We start from the raw sequence: 23474 nt of genomic DNA on the forward strand, positions 1-23474 counted from the left end.
GTGTGAAGTGATATCTCATTGTGGTTTTAATTTGCATTTCTCTAATGATTAGTGATGTTGAGCATTTTTTCATATGCCTATTGGCCATCTGTATGTCCTCTTTGGAGAAGTGTCTATTCATTTCTTTTTCCCATTTTTTGATTGGATTGTTTGTCTTCCTGGTGTTGAGATTTACAAGTTCTTTATATTTTTTGGTTATTAACCCCATATCAGACGTATTGTCAAATATGTTCTCCCATTGTGTAGTTTGTCTTTTTATTCTGTTCTTATTGTCTATAGCTGTGCAAAAGCTTTTTAGTTTGATATAGTTTTATTTTTTTATCCTGTCTTTTATTTCACTTGCCTGTGGAGATAAATCGGCAAATATATTGCTGCAAGAGATGTCGGAGAGCTTACTGCCTATGTTTTCTTCTAAGATGCTTATGGTTTCATGGCTTACATTTACATTAACTTCAGACTTTCCATTTGTTTCTTTCTTATAGATATTTTTCTCTTGATATTTTTTATTTTTTCATTTATTAAGATAATATTTTCTTTTATAGCAATAAGCATATACTACCTGTTTTGAAATTCTTGTTAGAAGATTCCACATCTGGGTTATTATGAAATAGGATTCCTCTGATTATTATTATTTTTTTTAGAATGGGCCATATTTTCTTGGTTCTTTGTCTTTTTAAATTATATCCTGGATGGTGTAACTGTTATGCTGTGGAGAATATCATTTCTAGTATACTCGTTGAAGAATGCTGAATATTTTTTAGCAAGCAATTAACTTGGTTAGAATCAAATTACAAATTCTCTCTCTTGGGCAGCAACTCAAATCTCAGATCATTTACTTTTCCCCTAGCTAGACTGCTCTGAGTCTACCATGCATATTTGTAGTTTAGAGTTAGCCAAAGATTTGGGCAGAGTTTATTCAAAGAATTTATGGCTCTCTCATTCTGACTCTCTCTCTCCTCTGTTCTCTTATTCTTCAGACCAGAAAGACAGTAGGTTTTTTATGAGAGTTTTCCCCATTCCAAGCAACTGCCAATTTCAGTCTTCCCTCAAGCTAAAATCTGTAAAAATGGGAAACTTACAATGTGCCGATCCCTTTTTACAAGTGTAAACTTTTCTCTAGGATCTGCCTGATTTTGTTTACTCTCCAGTATGGTTAGATAGTTGTTTCTTACATCGTATCCAGAATTTATAGTTGTTAGTTGTTGTCTGCAGAAGGGTCAGCATGGAATAAGCTTTCTTGAAACAGCCTAAGTAGGCCCTGGCCAATTGGCTCAGCGGTAGAGTGTTGGCCTGGTGTGCAGGAGTCCCGGGTTCGATTCCCGGCCAGGGCACACAGGAGAGGTGCCCATTTGCTTCTCCACCCCTCCCCCTCTCCTTCCTCTCTGTCTCTCTCTTCCCCTCCCGCAGCGAGGCTCCATTGGAGCAAAGATGGCCCGGGTGCTGGGGATGGCTCTGTGGCCTCTGCCTCAGGCGCTAGAATGGCTCTGGACGCAACAGAGCGAGGCCCCAGAGGGGCAGAGCATTGCCCCCTGGTGGGCATGCCGGGTGGATCCCGGTCAGGCGCATGCGGGAGTCTGTCTGACTGCTTCCCCGTTTCCAGCTTCGGAAAAATGAAAAAAAAAAAAAAGAAAAAAGAAACAGCCTAAGTATATCTAATGTGAAAATTCATGTGCTAGGAGCTTGGGAAGACATAGAAAGAGAATGCATAGCAGGCTCTTCCCATCACTAAAAAATTTAGCTTTTACTATGTATTTCTTATTAAAATTGATTCTTCAGTGAGTTTTTTAAAAAATTAAAAACCTCACAATTTAAAATCATTTGGAAAAGGACCAGTGAAAGTCTGAGAGATGGACTCATTTTAACAAGGTACTACATATATTCAAAGCAATGAATCTGAGCCTCAAGCTATACTGAAAAAGCTCTGTAAGGAATAGGTTAAGTGCCTCAGGCAACATGGTTTCAGTAAAGGAGTAAATACAATTTGTCATCACAGAATTTCAGTTTTAATGTGGAAAGGACTACAGGAATCTAGTTCAAGCTACTCATATATCTAGATATAAACTAATAATTTATTGATTCATTAAATAAATATTTACTGAACACCTGTGAATCATGTGCCAGGCATGGCACCAGTTCTAAGATGGATAACGATGCTTGCAAAGTTTATTTTCTTAAGTATGCAGACTTTGTCTCTCAATCTTCTTTGCATTATTTTTCATTTTGAACAATTTGCTTGGTAAAGAAAATTTTATCTCAGACACTGTTCAAATGATTACATTCTCTTTATCAATTTACTTAAATTTCATAAGATTGTGCTAGATTTATTTTTCTCTCATTGAAAAACAATTTAATGTAAAATAGAAGATGCCATTTTGGGGGCCAGGAATGGGTGCTAAGATGGTTTGTTGTTTAATGCCCTCATAACACCCATACCTTCTTGCTGTATCTGGTTGCCATTGAAAAACTCAGAGTTACTGAGTAGCACAGGATGCTTCTTCCATTGACTTATTCATTCATGGATAGAATTGTTATAAATGAAAATGACATTCAGATTATGATCTATAATGCTATGACGAGGAACTTGTTGACTTCTACACTAACCAGGAGCAATGAGGAAACCACCACTACTATATGTATATTTGATTGTTCTTAACAAATAGCCATATCATTTTTAATAAAATAGGTATAATAAGTGTTAGCATACAAAGTTCAGGGAAATAAGATCTCTGGTAGTTAATTTCTTCAGAATAGGAAGTGCAGCTAAATCTCTAAGCTGTTGTCACTAAAGAAATGTTTATATCATGAATAAGTTATGACTGATATCAGGAGTCATATTAGAGTTAGAAAAAACTATGTTGATATGGTAAAGAGGTCACCGAATGACAAATTTGAATTATTTCCAGAGCATAGATGTTCAGCATCAGTTTTCATTTTGATCACATTATTCTACTATCATAATAAAGATTTACAAAATTACTTCTGTTTAAATCATCATTTCCTTTAAAATCCTGTTACATAATTTGATGGCGGTAGGCAACTAAATGCAGTATAATTTTACTTGCCAACAATGAAGCAGGCTTTCATAATAACAATTAATCAGAACTGAAAGGAACCCTGAAATGTCTGTATCTCTTGTCAGCAGCATCTCTATCTTGCTATGATGGAACAAGATTAAACCCTTTCATTCTAAAAGAATGAGAGTAACAATCACAAAGCAAACAATTCTCAATATAGAAATGGAGGAAATGTGGGTACATTGTTAGTAGTTAGCAATGAAGGAAGAATTTTGATTTAAGAGAAAAGAGAACAGAAATGACATAAAAGTTAATTTCCAATTCTTGAATGTTAACAAACCAGAAGAGGGAAAATTAGATGTTTCATTTTAGAGTTAAAGAAAATTTGAAACTTAATATTGCTTTCAGATTCAAAATTTACATGGAACATTTCAATTACCCTATGTGACATGTGGGATGATTGTTCTTCAGAAATAAAATATCCAGCATATTTTCCAAAATTTCCTTTTACATTTTTGAATTGTTGTAATTGACCTCTAGCTATTTTAGTTTCCTGATTTTCAAGCTTTTTGATGAAAGTTTTTTTTTACCAAGAAAAAGTTTATATTGTGATCACTTATATTTACAAAACTTGGGTAATACGATTATGTGGCTCACATCCCATAACTTTTATAGAGGAATACAGGATATATTCTTCTTTCTGTACCAGCCGAAGAAACACGTGAGCCGTCTCATCTATCAGTGCAACTGAGTGGCCCTTCTTCCCCAGGTCACAGCCAAGAGATCAAAACCAGATGACTCCATGTTTGTTAGAAACTGCTGCAGGTTATTCATTCTGCAGGAGGCCAGTCATCACTAAAACAAGCCTATTTATCACCAGCTATCAAATTCAAGAGTCTTACTGCACCTGCTCAGAGTGACTGTGTATTCACAACTGAAACCTTTGCTCATACACTTATTTTGGGGCTGAGCAACATAGCTCTAGAGAGAACTGAGAAAAACCATCCTGCTTCCCCTGCACGTGAATCTCCTTCCGTGGACCCAACCCTGAATTCTATAAACCCAGGTGTATGTCAACCAGTATAAACAAAAGATTTTTCTTTTAATCTGCAGGAGGAAACCCTTCAGCGGGCAAGGGAGGAAGAAGAGAAAAGAAAGGAGATTACGAATCATTTCCAGAGCACCCTGACGGATATCCAGGCCCAGATTGAGCAGCAGAGTGAGCGAAATATGAAACTGTGTCAGGAGAACACAGAGCTCGCAGAGAAACTGAAAAGTATCATTGATCAATATGAGCTCAGAGAGGAGGTAAGAACCACATCAAACAGCATAGAAGCACTGGATATAGATCCTGATCGGGGTTGTGAAGGTGGGCAGCATGGTTAATAAGAAAGGTATGACCGGCCTTCTCAATTGATTAATACTTAGGTTTGGATTTCTCCTACTAGCCAAATAAAAACAGATGGTATTGCAAAATACCTGGCTGAAAGTCATATGGAATTTTTTCCACGCTGGAATCACTGCAAAGCAAAGGCAATAAATAGAAAGTGGTAGGATGTGAGCACAGTTATCCTTGGTCTTTTTAAAACGCTCTCTACAGAGCCAAGAAATACTGCACACATTCCCTCGTAAAAGTCACCATGTCATTAAGGATATGTAGTCTATATACCCCACAAGTCAATACTAGTATTAATAATGTAATAATTATAATTATCATGGTCTTAGTTACTCAGACCTTAGCTTGAGCCATGTGCTAAAGACTATACTTTACATACAAAGTGTCCTTTAATTGTCTCAACAATCTTATGCACTGGATAATGACATATTATCCACATTTTGTAGATGGGAAGCAGTGGCTATAAGATGAAATCACCCACGGTCACAAAAGCCAAAAGAGTTTTGCTTCCCATGGCTTACATTAAGGGGACTATCAGGATCTTTCATTATTTCGAAATTAATATTTTAATATTGAACATGTTTTTAAGACTCCAGAACAGGGTTCCCCAAACTTTTTACACAGGGGGCCAGTTCACTGTCCCTCAGACTGTTGGAGGGCTGGACTATAAAAAAAACTATGAACAAATCCCTGTGCACACTGCACATATCTTATTTTAAAGTAAAAAACAAAACAGGAACAAATACAATATTTAAAATAAAGAACAAGTAAATTTAAATCAACAAACTGACCAGTATTTGAATGGGAACTATGGGCCTGCTTTTAGCTAATGAGATGGTCAATGTCCGGTTCCATATTTGTCACTGCTAGCCGTAACAAGTGATATGACGCGCTTCTGGAGCCGTGACGTGTGCGTCCCGCATCACCAGAAGTAGAACTGTACGTGAGCGACACCACGCTTTGCGTACTCACTGACCACCAATGAAAGAGGTGCCCCTTCTGGAAGTGCAGTAGGGGCTGGATAAATGGCCTCAGGGGGCCGCATGCGGGGACCCCTGCTCCAGAAGTTCCTTTAGGATTTTGATGTATCAAATTTTTTTCCTCATCCCACCCAAATTTTAAATTTCTGTTTGAAAATGTAACATAAGTTAGTCAAAGTGGTTCTGTTGGCAACATGCTGAGAAAACAACTGAGCCATTGCACACGGTAGCACCCCTTAGGTAGATCAAGAAACTCCTCCTAATAATCCAAGTGGCATGTGGTCACTTTATCTTGTCAGGAAGATCAGCCCTGCTCCAGAGTGGAGGCTCAGGCAAAAACAAAAGGGAAGGAGCTAAAAAGAAAATAGCCACACTGCTCAGAAAGCTCTCAGATGGGAACTGAGACTGGTTCCCTGTAGACTGGTTGTATATTTCCAGGACTGGTTCTGTATAAGGCTCAAGGATAGAATTCCACATGACCTCTTGCCGATGGGACCTCCTAATGACCAGAAAACTATCCATACTGGAGCAGAGTTGGAAGCATCTCTTCACCAAGCTAGTAGAGAGGTCAAAAGGTGCAGAGTCACATAATAGCACATTTGCAGATCAACTCCCCTGTGACCCTTGGCCTTGTTTTTCCTATCAGAGCTACAGACTTGAAATCAGGGGGCTTCTGCCTAAGTCCCTGATCCAGGACCACATTAAGGTACCCCAGAACTTCCTCACAGCCCTTGAAGCAGGAGTGGGAAGATGTGGAAAAGAATTCACCGTGATAACTTGTATTAATGTTGTATTTAGCAAGTGAACTTGACTCGAAGGAACCGCTGAGCTAAAGCCAGCCCTAATGTTGTATTTAAGAGTAGTTTTATATTCATTAGAAAGAGCCAAAATACCGAGTAATAGTGCTGTCACTATCTGTGCTGCCTAGCATAATAACTAGCATCATATCTAATAGTTACCAAATTTAGAAAAAGAACGTTCAGACCTTGTGGAGTTACAATTGCTGAATTCTAGCACCTTTGCCTTTTGCCACCCCATTTGCATATGCAAAAGGAAGGGGACTTCACCAATTTATGGCTTTCCTACACAGCCATAAGTGACGTCAATGTGTTTATTGCCCTCTTAGAACCTAGACAATGTGTGTTTATATGAATATTGCTTTTTTATTTTACATTGTTTTAGCCCCAATACCCCGTCAAGCTTGATGTGCGCAATTTGTTTCTTCCGTAGCATCTGGACAAGATATTTAAACACAGAGAACTGCAGCAGAAGCTGGTGGATGCAAAACTCGAGCAGGCGCAGGAAATGATGAAGGAAGCGGAGGAGCGACACACACGTGAAAAAGAATATGTACATATCACCTGAGTCAATGTGCTTGTCGGTTCTGCCTCTGGGTCAGAGAACCCTCGAGAAAGTTGTTTCTGAGAATGGCCACAGAGCCCTAGACCGATGGAGAAAGAGCCTGAGCTGCCCTGGAGACTAAATTGGCCAGCTCAGTAGGAGGCACTATACCTAAAATACTTTCTATATGAAATAGTCATGTACCCACTCAACAAATCTTTTCCCAGTGTCTGTCATAGGCTAAGCACCATTCTGGGTGGTGGGATATAGTGGTGACCAAGATGGAGAAGGTCATGACCCATCATTAAGACTAGAGTTTAACCAGAAAGAGACAAGAAGTTAACAAGCAAACAAACAAGGAAGGGTAATTTCAGATAATAAGTGCTACTAGGGAAGCCTCCCCCAGGGGACATGGCTTGAGCTGAGCCCTCCCCTATGAGAAGGACGTCTCCAGCAGCGATGTTTGTAGCAGTGACGAATGCTTGATGCTGGAACCAGGTTGGCATCCTCTAGAAATAGAAGAAGGTTAAGGTAGCAAGAGCATGTTGACCCAGTGGGAGAAAGCTTCCAAATAAAGTTGGAGATGAAAGCAGAGGCCAAGCTATATAGCTTTGTAGGCTTGGAAAGTGGTTTGGATTTTATTCTAAAAATAATGGAAAAGGACTGGGTAGTTTTAGCAAAGGAAGTGACATGATCTGCTTGGCATCTGTAAAAGATGAATTTGGCTCTTGGGTGGAAAATGACCAAAAGAGGGACAAGAAAACAAGACGACAGGTAGGAGGCTGCTGCAGCAGACTGGACAAGCCGTGACAACGGCGTGGATTAGGGAGGACGCAGAGGTGAAGGAGAGCTGGATGTGGATGCAAGTTATGTTTCAATGTAAAACCAGCAGGCAATGCACTGAGCTGAAGATGGTGACAGTGAGAAAAGGGAGGAGTCAAGGATGACTCCTGACTTTCTGGTTTAAGAGACTGAGCGGTGGCTTTTGCTGATGTCTCATTAGCCCCACATACTCCAGGAGAGCTGGGGGGCCATTCTACAGCAGAGAGGCTCAAAGAGGATGTGCAAGTTGTTTGATTAAGGTCACTCACTGCTAAATGACCAAGATGTATAGTACACCAAAATGTATCCGCCCCCCAAGCCCAGGCTCTGTGATAGTACATCACTCTCAGAGGCATGTTTCAGAGGCAAAGGTTGAAGTTTGCTTCTATTGCTGGAGAGAGAGAGAGAGAGATTTAAGACCCAGTCAATGGAATTTGGCCATTTAACAATTGATCACAAGCTTTGCCTTTACTGAAAATCAGATTAGAATCACTTCAATTAGTTGGAATAGTAATTTTAAAATATCTTTGGTTTTCAAATATAGCAACAAAAGGACGAATTTCAGAGAGCCTAACCTAGTAGCCATGAATAATCTCAAATCAGAAGTTCATGTGCTCTTAATAAACAGATTAATTTATTAAATCATCTACAACTTAGTTCTCAAAGTAAGAAATAAAAGATTTAGTTATTACTCATATAATAAAAGAGATATTCCACTGCTGGTATAATGACCCTATTAGGTAAAACATACTTCCTATAGCAGTGATTTTCAACCTTTTTTGAGCCGCAGCACATTTTTTACATTCACAAAATCCTGGGGCACACCACTTACCAAAATGACACAAAATGACACTCTGTTAGAATTTATTTAAAGTTTAAATAAATTATATTTATTAAAAAAAGTTAAATAAAGAAGGATAACCCCCTCATATATACAGTCCCATGTAACATCCCCTTATAAATACAGTCCCACGTAACATCCCCTCATATACAGTCCCACGTAACATCCCCTCATATACAGTCCCATGTAACCTCATATATACAGTCCCATGTAACCCCATATATACAGTCCCATGTAACCTCATATATACAGTCCCATGTATCCCCTCATATATATAGTCCCATGTAACCTCATATATACAGTCCCATGTAACCCCTCCTATATACAGTCCCATGTATCCCCTCATATATACAGTCCCGCTAATAGATACTGGAGCTTTCATTAAGGTTGTGGTTTCAAATCAATTTGGCAAATACTCTCTCTATATAGAGACTGGACAAAATCAATTTTAGAAAATGTTGGGTACTTGTGTAACATCATAAGTCCTCAGAGCATCTCTACTGTCAGATTGAGAAGTTTGCTTTCTAAGTAAGGATTCTGATAAATACTAGAGTTCTCCCTGAGGTTGTGGGTTCAAATCCCATGGTCAGCTGGGTGCAGGGGCCTTGGTTCTGTCTATTTTGATGGTGTATATAGAGATTTGAGCTCTTTAAGAAGATGACCCTTCAGGAGGCCATATACAATATAGATAACATTGTGGTGCATTGTGATGCATTGTATATCACCCTCTGCGGGGGCCTCTTTTAAAAAGAAAAAGGTCAAATATCTACATACACCATCAGGATAGACATAACCAGCTGAGGCTGAGGCTTCATCTATTGGTGGCAACATTTACCTCCAGTCCTGACCAGGATTAGAAATAGGGACCATAGGGAGTAGTAGCAGCTTCAACTACTCGCCTCGGCCACACAATGACAAGTGCGTGGCAGCCCGAGCGGGGACCTTCCTGGGTGTGGATGAGAGGCGGCCTACTATTGGTTCATCGCTAGTGGTCGGGATGAATCCTAGAAGGTGATTGGTCAGTGAGCGTTCCCTGTGCCTCCACTCTTCCTGTCGCTGATAGCTGGAGGGATTGTGAGGGGAATGTTTATGTTCGGATGGAAGCAGCTGGCGGCGGGCCGGATAAATAGCCTCCATAGGCCGTAGTTTGGGGACCCATGTTTAATTTCCCCATGGCACACCTGACCATGTCTCACGGCACACTAGTGTGCTGCGGCACACTGGTTGAAAAACACTGTCCTATAGGATCAGTATCTTTGGTCTATAACATCTGAGACATGACAGAGGAACATCTAGGTTCATGTGAGGGAGACTGAGGGCAGACATGGGGTGACCCAGCCTTAGCAAGCAACTACCATGCTAGCTCTTTTCCTACCCTGGTTTAGTAAAACACAGTGGGTTTTGTGTCAAAGAAAAGTGGCCGCTCTCAGTTCTTCAAAGCTGGCAGGCCACCTACCCCATTTCTAGTTCTGATGTTTCTTTTCTGAAAATGATGAAATAACATCAGAGCTTGGAGGTTCCTTTGCTCCAAGCAGAACAGGCAGCCACCTGCCTCCTGTCTGTCAGGGACCACCTGGTACAATAGGGCTCCTCAACCCGCATAGGGAAGCAGGGGCCGTGTACACGACCACCACGCCACTCAGATGGCCAGGGGGGGACACTACCTCACAGCTGCCTGGACTGCTCAAGTTATTTCACTTCCATAATAATGCATCTTCACCATAATAATTCATGCTGGCAGGTATGGAGGAATATATAACATATTTTACAAATGGAAATGTCAAGCCATAGGAAAAAATACAAACTTGGATAAGAAAATAAGATGTCTTCAAGTTTTTAAAAATAATGCTTTTATTGGGAGTTTTTGTTGTTGTTGGTCTTATTATGAAAGTAATATATAGAGCTCATGGACACTTTTGTTATAGTACAGACAAATACAAAAAAATTTTTTAATCAGCCTATCTTCAAATACATTAGAATCTTCTTGACTGATGGCCACTTGACTAACCAGATTAACCCGTGACATTCACCATTCTCTCTGTGAATGCAGTGACAGATGTCCACAGCATGTTGAATCCTGTGGCTAGTAAGCCACTCTGAACTGTCAACACGTGTAAGACTGAGGTGACCAAGAATCAGCCCTCTGTGCCCAAATCTTTTCTTTCCAGTTATCCTTGGGGTTGTATTATGTAAATCAAGAGAATTATACATTAACTGAAAAAAAGAACTGTGAAATCTATTTCTATGAAAATTATGCTTAATGCTTTGAAAGACTAGATATAATCAAAGAGCAAAAACTAGTTATCAAACTAGATGTCAGTAGCTATAAAAGACTGGGAGAAAGTTGTAAAACTCCACAAAATTTAAAAATCAAGCTGCTTCACAAGCATCTTTCGGTCTTTAGGTTCTAGCATTTTTGTTTAAAAACAAAAAAATTCTAAATCATATATGGCAAATTATGGATATGTTTTTTTGTGAAAAGAGAGCAAACCCTTCTGAATTCTGTTATGAAGGTCTGCACCCAAAACAACCCTTCTGAATTCTGTTATGAAGGTCTGCACCCAAAACAAGGACCAGAGCCCTACATTAGAATGGATAAATGAACATCCATCTTAAATTAAAATAACATGTCTGAGTCATCTTTATGCCTAGAACAATTTTTTCAAATTAAACCCTCAGCTCTGAGTTCTGATTCTGTTTCATATGAGGGCCTCGATTGTATCTGAAACGTGAATTTATGAAAGAGGGACCTTATTTTGTAAATGTACACAGGACTTATTTTGTAATCCTTGCACAGGATTTGGGACACCAGGTCAAGTTTCTAACACAGTGTTTCTCAAAATATAATCCATGGGCCACCAATACCCTCTTGGGTATTTGCTAAAAGTATGGATTCCAATCACACACCCTCAACTTCCTAACGCATAATCTCGGAGAGAGATCAGATTTGTGCATGCTTCCTAGGGGATTCTGACGCACACTTTGGTGGAGAACGCTGGTTAGGAGACTAAATTTGAGCTTAATATAAAGGAACAGTTGCTCACAACAGTGCCCCAGATAGGGATGTTCTGGAGATGGTCAAGTAGAGGCCAGATGATGGTTGGGCAGGATTGCTAGAGAAGGTTCCAGAATTTGGTGGGAGGTAGAATTTTGTGTGATTAATGCTTGACTTAAAAATAATTTTCCTTTTATTCCCCAATAAAACCACTAATTTTAAATGAGACTCCAACTATGGAGACTAGTTGTATTCTTAGATTTCTTAGGATCCTTACAATGTTCCCCCCAAAATTACTTGAATTAGTTAACTAATAAGTTATTATGTTTTGTACATGAATCACAACCAAATGGAAATTTAAAAGATAATCTGACAGTCTTTCCTCACATTCTTCTCACAGTTGCTGAACCAGGCAGCAGAGTGGAAACTTCAGGCCAAAGTGCTGAAGGAACAGGAGACAGTCCTGCAGGCTCAGGTGAAGTGGGGGAACAATGCATGGGGGGTGCTCTCCTTCCGTTCCCAAGGAAAGAGCCTGTGAACCGAAGGTGGCCTGCAGAAGCTTCTGTGCAGCAGTGGGAGGGAGACAGGTGTTGCAAACAAAGAACTACTTCATATTTGTTAATAAATAAAAATAAAATTATAATTTTATACCTAAGAAAAATAGGCCCTGCACAGTTGCTCAGTGGTAGAGCATCAGCCCAGTGTGTGGATGTCCCAGGTTTGATTCCCAGTCAGGGCACAGAGAAGAAGCATCCATCTCCTTCTCCACCCCTCCCCTTCCCCCTTCTCACTCTCTCTCTCTTCTACTCCTACAGCCATGGCTCGATTGGTTTGAGCACATCTGCCCTGGGCACTGAGGATGGCTCTGTGGAGCCTCCACCTCAGGCACTAAAATTAGCTTGGTTGCAAGCATGGCCCCAGATAGACAGAGCATGGTCCCCCGATGGGGTTTGCCAGGTGGATCCCAGTTGGGGCATATGCGGGAGTCTGTCTCTCTGTCTCCCTTCCTATCACTTGGAAAAGGATAAAATAAAATATAAAATAAAATAAAATAAATAAAACATTCTGCATGAACAAGATCCAGTCAAAAGGTATGTTTTACATGCAAATAAGGGCACTGAAATGGTCAATCAGAATAAGCTAGGGCTCAGGTGTCCACTTATCTGTTCATCTGGCCTCTCATTCTCCTCCCCCATGACCCTTCTTAGGTAAGAATAAAATGTAAAGTGTTCAGAAATACCGTCTATAACTGTCAATACCTAAAATGTCCTTGCTTATTTGATATTATTTACAATAAAAGGAAATTAGAAAAGTAGAGTCAGCACCCAAGTTTTTGTGCTCTCAGAGGTTTCTTTGTCGGTGGCAGATGACTAAATAGCAGACATGTCAGGAGCCATTTACATTTGGCTTTGTGATGTCGTGTGTGTTTTGATTAGAATATGGAAATTCCTATTTTATACTCAAAAATAAAGCCTCATGAAACACCTGACTCTGGGGAAAAACCAGACGTGGGTCTCCTGGGTCCTGGAGGCTCTACTCCTCCTGGCAAACTGTCCCCGTTAGGTTCCAGGAGAGCCACGGGCCACCAAGGGGCTCTGGCTTCCCTGCTGGGAGGAATGCCCCAATACTCAAGGAACTACAAAATCTCATAGAACAAATTCACAGAAGCCTTCCATGCTGAGCAACATTAATTTAAGATTTGAGCAATTCACTTGTAAATGTTTATGTGTTGACTGCTGAATACATACATGTTCATTGTAAAAGGAAAAGCAAATAAGAAAAATAAGAATATTAAAATCACAAATTACAGTATATGAATGTGTAGACAAAAACACAGCTATGGTTTCATGGCTAACCTTCCTAAAGCGTACTTTCCCAATGTGTGTACTGAGTGAAACAATGAAATGTTTCCCCCCAGTAATATAGCAAAATAGTTTTTTTTATTAAATTTAATGCAGTGACATTGATAAATCAGGATGCATATGTTGAGAAAAAACATCTCCAGATTATTATGACATTTGATTGTGCTGTATACCCCTCCCCCAAAGTCAAATTGTCTTCTGTCACCTTCTATCTGGTTTTCTTTGTGCCCCTCCCCTCCCCCACCCCCTCTCTCCTTCCTCGCCCCCTCCCCCCACCCCTCCCCCCCTGTTGCCATCACATTCTTGTTCATGTCTCTGAGTCTCATTTTTATGTCCCATCTATGTATGGATTCATATAGTTCTTAGTTTTTTCTGATTTACTTATTTCACTCAGTATAATGTTATCAAGGTCCATCCATGTTATTGTAAATGATCTGATGTCATCATTTCTTATGGCTGAGTAGTATTCCATAGTATATATGTACCAAAGCTTTTTAATCCACTCATCCTCTGATGGACACTTGGGCTGTTTCCAGATCTTCACTATTGTGAACAATGCTGCCACAAACATGGGGGTGCATTTCTCCTTTTGGAGCCGTTCTATGGTGTTCTTGGGGTATATTCCTAAAAGTGGGAGAGCTGGGTCAAAGGCAGTTCGATTTTCAGTTTTTTGAGGAATCTCCATACTGCTTTCCACAGTGGCTGCACCAGTCTGCTTTCCCACCAGCAGTGCAGGAGGGTTCCCTTTTCTCCACATCCTCGCCAGCACTTATTCTGTGTTGTTTTATTGATGAGCGCCATTCTGACTGGTGTGAGTTGATATCTCATTGTGGTTTTAATTTGCGTTTCTCTAATGATTAGTGATGTTCAGCATTTTTTCATATGCCTATTGGCCATCTGTATGTACTCTTTGGAGAAGTAGCTATTCATTTCTTTTTCCCATTTTTTGATTGGATTGTTTGTCTTCCTGGTGTTGAGATTTACAAGTTCTTTATAAATTTTGATTATTAACCCCTTATCAGATGTATTGTCAAATATGTTCTCCCATTGTGTAGTTTGTCTTTTTATTCTGTTCTTATTGTCTTTAGCTGTGCAAAAGCTTTTTAGTTTGATATAGTCTCATTTGTTTATCCTGTCTTTTATTTCACTTGCCTGTGGAGATAAATCAGCAAATATATTGCTGCAAGAGATGTCGGAGAGCTTACTGCCTATGTTTTCTTCTAAGATGCTTATGGTTTCATGGCCTACATTTAAGTCTTTTATCCATTTTGAGTTTATTTTTGTGAGTGGTGTAAGCTGGTGATCTAGTTTCATTTTTTTGCAGGTAGCTGTCCAATTTTCCCAACACCATTTGTTAAAGAGACTGTCTTTACTCCATTGTATTTCCTTACCTCCTTTGTCAAATATCAGTTGTCCATAGAGCTGTGGGTTTATTTCTGGGTTCTCTGTTCTGTTCCATTGATCTATATGCCTGTTCTTATGCCAGTACCAGGCTGTTTTGAGTACAATGGCCTTGTACTATAACTTGATATCAGGAAGAGTGATACCTCCCATTTTATTCTTCTTTTTTAAGATTGCTGAGGCTTTTCGTGTTCTTTTTTGGTTCCATATAAATTTTTGTAATATGTGATCTATATCTTTGAAGTATGTCATTGGTATTTTAATTGGTATTGCATTGAATTTATAGATTGCTTTGGGTAATATAGACATTTTAATGATGTTTATTCTTCCTAACCATGAACACAGTATATGCTTCCACTTTTTTGTATCTTCCTTGATTTCTTTTATCAATGCTTTGTAATTTTCCGAGTACAAGTCTTTAGTCTCCTTGGTTAAGTTTACTCCTAGGTACTTTATTTTTTTTGGTTGTAATAGTGAAGAGGATTGTTTCCTTAATTTTTCTTTCTGACTGTTCATTGTTGGCGTATAAAAATGCCTCTGACTTCTGAGTATTGATTTTATATCCTGCCACTTTGCTGAATTCATTTATCAGGTTCGGTAGTTTTTTGACTGAGACTTTAGGGTTTTCTATATACAATATCATATCATCTGCAAATAATGATAGTTTTACTTCTTCTTTTCCAACTTGAATGCCTTTTATTTCTTCTTCTTGTCTGATTGCTGTGGCTGGGACTTCCAGGACTATGTTAAATAAGAGTGGTGAAAGGGGGCACCCCTGCCTTGTTCCTGATCTTAAGGGGATTGCTTTTAATTTTTGCCCGTTGAGTATGATGTTGGCTGTGGGTTTCTCATAGATGGCTTTTATCATGTTGAGGTATGTTCCCTGTATTCCCACTTTGCTGAGAGTTTTGATCATGAATGGGTGCTGGATTTTATCAAATGCTTTTTCTGAATCTATTGAAATTATCATATGGTTTTTCTCCTTTTTGTTTATGTGATGAATCACATTGATTGATTTGTGAATATTGTACCAGCCTTGCCTCCCCAGAATAAATCCCACTTGATCATGGTGTATGATTTTTTCCATATATTATTAGATCCGGTTTGCTAATATTTTGTTGAGGATTTTAGCATCTATATTCATCAGAGATATTGGCCTATAATTTTCTTTCTTTGTGTTGTCTTTGCCTGGTTTTGGAATCAGAATTATGCTCGCCTCATAAAAGGAGCTTGGAAGCCTTTCTTCCTCTTGAATTTTTTAAAATAGTTTGAGAAGGATAGGAGTTAGTTCTTCTTTGAATATTTGGTAGAATTCAGTTGTGAAGCCATCAGACCCCGGACTTTTCTTTGTTGGGAGTTTTTTGATAACTGTTTCGATCTCACTTGGTGTAATCGGTCTGTTTAGGTTTTCTGATTCTTCCAGATTGATTTTTAGAAGATTGTATGTTTCAAGGAATTTGTCCATTTCATCTAGGTTGTCTAGTTTTTTGGCATACAGTTCATCATAGTATTTTCTTACAATATTTTGTATTTCTGTTGTGTCAGTTGTTATTTCTCCACTCTCATTTCTAATTTTATTTATTTGAGTCCTCTCTCTCTCTTTTTCTTGGTGAGTCCAGTTAAAGGTTCATCAATCTTGTTTACCTTTTCAAAGAACCAGCTGTTGGTTTCATTGATCCTCTGTATTGTTTCTTTAGCCTCTATGTCATTTATTTCTGCTCTCATCTTTATTATTTCCTTCCTTCTACTACATTTGGGCTTTACTTGCTGTTCTTTTTCTAGTTCTCTTAGATGCAGGGTTAAGTTGTTTATTTCAGCTTTTTCTAGCTTCTTAAAGTGTGCCTGTAGTGCTATGAACTTCCCTCTCAGTACTGCTTTTGCTGTGTCCCATAAATTTTGAGCTGTTGTATGCTAATTGTCATTCGTTTCTAGGAATTTTTTTATTTCTTCTTTGATCTCATTCTTAATCCATTCATTATTTAACAACGTGCTATTTAGTGTCCATGTGTTTGAAAATTTTTGAGCTTTTCGGGTGTGGTTCACTTCTAGTTTCATGCCGTTGTGATCGGAGAAAGTGCTTGATATAATTTCAATCTTCTTAAATTTGTTGAGAGTACTTTTGTGCCCTAACATGTGGTCTATCCTAGAGAATGTACCATGAGCACTTGAAAAGAATGTATATTCTGCTGCTTTAGGGTGAAAGGTTCTGAAGATATCTATTAAATCGAGTTGATCTAGTGTGTCCAATAAGTCTTCTGTTTCTTTGTTAATTTTCTTTCTTGAGGATCTATCTAGTGATGTTAGTGGGGTATTGAAATCCCCTACTATTACAGTATTGCTGTTGATCTTGCCTTTTAAATCCATCAAAGTCTGCTTTATATATTTAGGTCCTCCTATATTAGGTACATAGATATTTATAATAGTTATATCTTCCTGTTGGATTACTCCCTTTATCATTATGTAGTGGCCTTCTTTATCTCTTACTATATCCTTTGTTTTAAAGTCCAATTTGTCTGATATTATATTGCTACCCCAGCTTTTTTTTATTTCCATTTGCATGAAATGTTTTTTTCCATCCTTTTACTTTCAATCTATGTGTACCTTTTGTTCTAAGGTGTGTCTCTTGTAGACAGCATGTGTACGGGTCCTATTTTCTTATCCATTCAGCTACCCTATGTCTTTTGATTGGATCATTTAATCCATTTACATTTATGGTTATTATTGATATGTAGTTGTTTATTGCCATTTTATTCTTTAAAGCTGTATTCCTTTTTTGCTATATTCTTTTCCCACTTTGATCTGTTTACAACAGGCCCCTTAACATTTCCTGCAGCATTGGTTTGGTTGTAATGAATTCCTTGAGTTGTTTTTTGTCTGGGAAGCTTTTTATTTCTCCTTCGATTTTAAATGATAGTCTTGCTGGATAAAGTAGTCTTGGTTGTAGGTTCTTGTTCTGCATTAGTTTAAATATTTCTTGCCATTCCCTTCTGGCCTCAAGTGTTTCTGTTGAGAAGTCGGATGTCATCCTTATGGGAGCTCCTTTGTAGGTGATAGCTTTTTTTCTCTTGCAGCTTTTAATATTTTCTCTTTATCACTTAGCTTTGGTGTTTTAATTATGATGTGTCTTGGTGTAGGTTTCTTTGGGTTTCTCTTTAATGGAGTCCTCTGTGCTTCTTGGACTTGTGAGAGTTTCTTCTGCATTAATTTAGGGAAGTTTTCAGCTATGAAATGATTGATCAAAGTCTCTATCCCTTGTTCTTTTTCTTCTTCTTCAGGAACCCCTATGATGCGGATGTTATTTCTCTTCATGTTGTCACAGAGCTCTCTAACAGTTTCCTCAGTCTTTTTGAGTCTCTTTTCTTTTTTCTTCTCTGCTTTCATGCCTTCATCCAGTTGTCCTCCAACTAGCTGATTCGATCCTCAGCTCTATCTATCCTGTTTTTAATTCCTTCCATTGTGGTCTTTATTTCTGATATTGTATTTGTCATCTCTAACTGATTCTTTTTTATACTTGCTATTTCTTTATTTAGGTGTTCATAATGACCATCCATTGTTGTTCTAAGATCCCTAAGCATCCTTAAAATCATTATTTTGAACTCCGCATCTGGAAGTTTGATTATTTCCATATTACTCAGTTCATCTCCTGAAGGATTCTCTTGTGGTTTCATTTGGATTGCATTTTTTGTCTTTTCATTGTCAGTGTTTTGTTTGTAGAGTTGGTTGAGTCTAGGCTTGGTGTTGTCTGCCTCGCAAAATAGTTTTAAAATACTAATTACATAGACATTAGAGCCACAAAGTTTTTGACTATTAATAGAATAAAGTGACCCAGAGTTAAAAGACTAAAGTTTAAAGTTACAAACTCAAGATCATCCTTTAGGCAGTCACAGAACCCATCACATCATTGTGTGGGGGGTAGGTGGCAGGCCATGGTGGCATCTAACCAGACACAGGCAGGGGAAGAAGGAGGTGTGACCTCACTGATTTAGGCAAGTCTGGAGAATCAAGCCAGGGCTCTGGGTGCTATCTCTGCCCCATTCAGAACACAGCCTGTGGGGTACAATAGATAAGACTTCAATCTCACCATTGCTCACATGTTACAAGCAATCTCTACCCCTTTTGTTAAATGAAGATAATGAACTTGAGTATAATGATATCATAAGACTCTGGGCTGGGGAGTGAGTCATTCAGCTGGCATGAGAATCTAGGCCTTTAATGACCTATCAAATGAAAACATACAGGTGTGCTTGATTTTCTTCGTATTTCCCCGCAAGCTTGAAAAAGCATCTACCTGGGGTTCTAGACCTGCCAGTGTTTCTCGTTCATCCCTCAATACTGGACTGAGTCCAGGGACCAGGGTCAGAGTCCCCACTCTTCTGCTGAAATGCTGTGTGACCCTGTGCAATGCGTCTAAGCCTCCCTGGACCTCAATTTCCTTGTCCATAAAATAAGGATGATGTAATGTGTTAATGATTCCAAGATGGAGTCCTCTGATCTCTGTGAAACTCATTACTTTTCAATAGTTCCAAAACATAACAGCACATAAGGCAGCATGTGCTATCTAAAATGCAGTTGTTTTTGACATATCATCTCTCAATCAACCTGGCAATTACCTGTATGTTTGATTAAATTTTTAAAAGAAAAGTGAGTTCTTGAATATGTAATATATGCAGTTTGTTTTCAGAGTATGCATACAAAGCCTTTAGCTCAGTGTTTAGACCAATATAAACAAAATTAATTCAACATATTTATTGAGCACCAACTATGTGCTAGGACTGCTTCAAGGTATTGGAGAAAAAGTAATCAACAAGGGAGACAAATATCCCTGCTTAATTAAATTCACAATCTAGTTATAACAATAATGTTAACAAAAATGCTAATGATTAGTATAAGAGCTGATATTGCTATTATTTCATAGGTAAGGGACTACATAGGGAAATATGAATCTAACAGAGTCTCTATTTGCAAAAAAGTTTAAGAACTGCTGGAAAAGGTGATCTCAAGAATCTGTTCATCTCTGGTCTACAAATGTAAAGAATTCCAGAGCTAAGGGAGCATGGCCATAAACTGAGTTAACACTGCTTTCTCCTCTTTTGCCCTATTTTCCATGGCACATGGCTCTCTCTACAATGGCCCGTGTTTGTCTATCTCTTGTCTTCAAGGCACTTTCAAAACTCCAATCATTACTTAATTATTAAAAAGAATATAGAGGTCCCAAATCCTTATGTGTAACAATGTTTAGACAAGTTCCTCTTGAAAACTATCAACATTACATTTTTTAAACTTATAGACAAACCTTGAAAACCAAAGTCTGTCGCACATTATTTTGCATAGCACTCAAACACTTCCTTTAGTTTCACAATGTCTTTAAAGGGCGGGTGATAGGAAGGGAAGGCCTTAGTCCTCAGTTCTGCCATTCCGACCAAGGGAAATACCAGAGACGGATTGTGTTTTCCTGGATGGAAGTCACTTTGCAGTCCAACAGTTAGCCAGTTTGGGGCACGATTCTCACTTAGGGAGGGGATATCTGGCTTTCAATTATACTAACCAAGGCAATAAAGTAAATGTCAGAGCTGATCAGTGGGCTGCAATCATCACTACAGAATGCTCATTGGGTCGGTAAGGATGAAGATGGCAGTAGACATGGAGTCAGCAATTCCTGACGACACAAACACAGCATACTGCTCAAGGGGAAAGATCAATGAGGACATCGTTAAAGAGAGGTAACCGTATTCTTTCAACCCTAGGTCCTCACCTTATCAATGAATGAGGGGAGTCCTCCGCAACTACTGTTGTACTGGTACAGTAGTATTGGATTAGTTCCCCAACCAAATCTCACAAGTTTGCTAAGAAAGTTCCTGAGCACAGTTCTGTTGTCTATATGCTATGAATGTGTATGTTTAAATTTGGTGCTCAGTTTAAAGAATGTGTGTGTCGCTCAGCTCAATTAAATGTGAAATGTTGAGGCGATTATTGTTATTACTAACCCTAGAATAGTATGTTTCTACTTCTGCCTCCGGCAGGAGAGGTACTGTGGGTGACCTCTGGGGGTCCCTTCCACACTTCTCTGAAATCCCAAAGTGAAGGCAAGAATATGACACGCCAAAACAAACATGAGTCATGCTTGATAGTGAGGTGAAAATACCACCAAACAAACACCCATGTGGTAAACAGGGAGTGTGCATTTCTAGTTAGTATAAGTGGACTGTTAGAGCTGGTTTGCACAGGTTTTGCCACGTTACGGCAATGGGGTCAAATAGGAAGAAATGCAGAATAATAAAACAGTCACCAGAAGGGGGCAGTGGGGAGTTGTGTTTAATGGGTATAGAGTTTTGGTTTTGCAGGATGAAAATGTTCTGGAGATTAGTTGCACGACAATACGAATATACTTAACAACACTGAACTGTACACTTAAAAATGATTAAGATGGTCAATTTTATGTTATATATATCTTACCAAAATTTAACATTTTTAAAAAGGAAAAAAGTTGAGAAAAAAATCAATCATTAGAAAAAGGTCAGAGAGGTGATAACAAAGCAAGACATTATTTCTTGGCACTCTGTCTGTGATTGTCATCTCAGTCTGTCCCACTGATACAAAAGAAAGAACATTCTTCCCAAATAAAGGGAAGAGCTGGTCAGGGTAGATGTGGTGACTCCCGCGAGAACTGCCAAGGAAGTCTGTGAGATGGACCACGTGTGTGCTCACTCCTGCCCTCTCCTGTCTGAACCTGTAGCTACATGGCTGCAAGAGAGGGATTGCAAGCATCAGCTCAGGAGACCCTAGTATCTGAGACTCCCCTGAACTCTGGTGGAATTACTAAAAAGCTGAAAAAAGAAAAAGGAGGAAGAAAAAGAAACTAATAAGAGGAGTGCTTGGGCAAGAATGCAAATAAACAGATTTTGTGATAGAAGGAGAAGAGGATCAATTGGGGGTAGTTATTCCCACGCTCTCACCCTAGACTACGGGATCATAGCCAGTCCCACAGAAACTGACACTAGGATAGAGCCTCTCAAATTGAGAGGCTTGACCTATTTATGGGCCCTGAAATCAATTCATTGGATCCCAGCCAGGACTTAAAAAGGAAAGAAATGAGGGAGGAAGAGAGGGAGCACAGGAGGGAGGGAGGGAATGAGGGAGGGAGGGAGGGACGGACGGACGGAGGGAGGAAAGAAAAAAGAGAATTAAATTTGTTTTGAGGATGTATTGCACATAAATTGTCTTATACACAGTGTGTGTGTGTAAAATCTTCCTGGCCATGAATTCCCTGATGCCTCCTTTAACCAGCTTTCTCTAAACTGTATACCACAGAATCCAATTTTAGACCATTGAGTTGCCTCAAACTCTGCCACATACTCACAGTGCTAATGAATGATTTCAAAATAATGGTCAACTGTTGTTTGACTTTCGTTTAGAAAATTTGTTACCAGTGAAAAAGTTTCATGTTATCATTTTGTTGTTCTTTATTGCAATAACACCTCTGCTATTCTGAATCATTTGAGAATGAGCCATTCTAGCTAAGTGGATTTTTCTGAGTTGCTGGGGTTGATTCCCACACACTCCCTCTAACTCCCACCTCCAAGACTAAGACATTCTAGTGGCTTTCATTTGGCAAGTTCTTCTCTGCTCTCCAAAGGACAGTCTCACAGGGACCACCAGCTGGTCAGTAGTACCTGCCATCTGGCCAATAACCCAACCATCCCAGTCTACCAAAGGCAGCCTCAGGTTCTTATTTGTGACTGCATGCTGCAAGCTTGCTTTTTCATACAAAAGACACTGTGGTGCCATATGAATATTTGGGGCTGTTCCAGATGCTCAAAGGTCCCAAAGACTCATTTGAAAATGCAAGCTTGGCCCTGGCTGGTTGGCTCAGCGGTAGAGCGTCGGCCTGGCTTGCGGGGCACCCGGGTTTGATTCCCAGCCAGGGCACATAGGAGAAGCGCCCATTTGCTTCTCCACCCCCCTCCCTCCTTCCTCTCTGTCTCTCTCTTCCCCTCCCGCAGCCAAGGCTCCATTGGAGCAAAGATGGCCCGGGCACTAGGGATGGCTCCTTAGCCTCTGCCCCAGGCGCTGGAGTGGCTCTGGTCACAGCAGAGCGACGCCCCGGAGGGGCAGAGCGTCACCCCCTGGTGGGCAGAGCATCGCCCCTGGTGGACGTGCCGGGTAGATCCTGGTCGGGCGCATGCGGGAGTCTGTCTGATTGTCTCTCCCCGTTTCCAGCTTCAGAAAAATACAAAAAAAAAAAAAAGAAAAAAAAAGAAAATGCAGGCTTTACTCACTAGAATCATCCATATTAAATCACTGACTCAAAAAATGCTATCTTAAAATTATTTTCAGAAGCAAATTTTTATTATTGTATTATTGTCACTAACAATCAAGTATTTACACACTTTCCTTCCCTGTCCTGCCCTTCCCCCCCCCCAAGGCAAGCTTTGGAATTAAGGATGTGGAGGTACAAAGGCTCTTTGCTATACCCCCATGGGGAGCCACACACTTGCCAATGCTAACCCATACAATGTTGTTTTGTGCAAATTTTAAAAAAGGCATTCCTTCCTAAAAACTCATATCAATTTTCTTCAGATGGAAATAATAAGAAACTGATTTTGATGAGAAGGGACATTTAAGAGCTATCGGCTAGGATACTATATTCATAAATATATGGAACCACAATGTCTAAAATGGAAATGACAATTGCTTAGAGTGGCACAAGTTGCATAATGGCAGGGGCCCTACTCCATGTCTGGCCCGGATTTCCTTTATCACTTCTTCTCATTTGTCTACATTCTTACTTCCTCCAAGACCAAGCTCTAGGCTCACCATCTTCT

The 23474-nt window shown here is 39.5% G+C and overlaps 1 protein-coding gene across 1 annotated transcript in view; it reads left to right on the forward strand.

Moving 5' to 3' along the window:
- The window catches only part of TXLNB (taxilin beta), a 56256-nt gene that overhangs the window by 24895 nt on the left and 7887 nt on the right, over positions 1-23474 (forward strand). Inside the window, exons 5-7 of the mRNA XM_066373114.1 lie at positions 4128-4322; positions 6621-6740; positions 11790-11864. Coding sequence (XP_066229211.1) covers positions 4128-4322; positions 6621-6740; positions 11790-11864 — 390 coding nt within the window. The remainder of the gene's footprint in view (positions 1-4127; positions 4323-6620; positions 6741-11789; positions 11865-23474) is intronic.

This window comes from Saccopteryx leptura, chromosome 3, assembly GCF_036850995.1.
Source record: "Saccopteryx leptura isolate mSacLep1 chromosome 3, mSacLep1_pri_phased_curated, whole genome shotgun sequence".
Taxonomy (NCBI): Eukaryota; Metazoa; Chordata; class Mammalia; order Chiroptera; family Emballonuridae; genus Saccopteryx; species Saccopteryx leptura.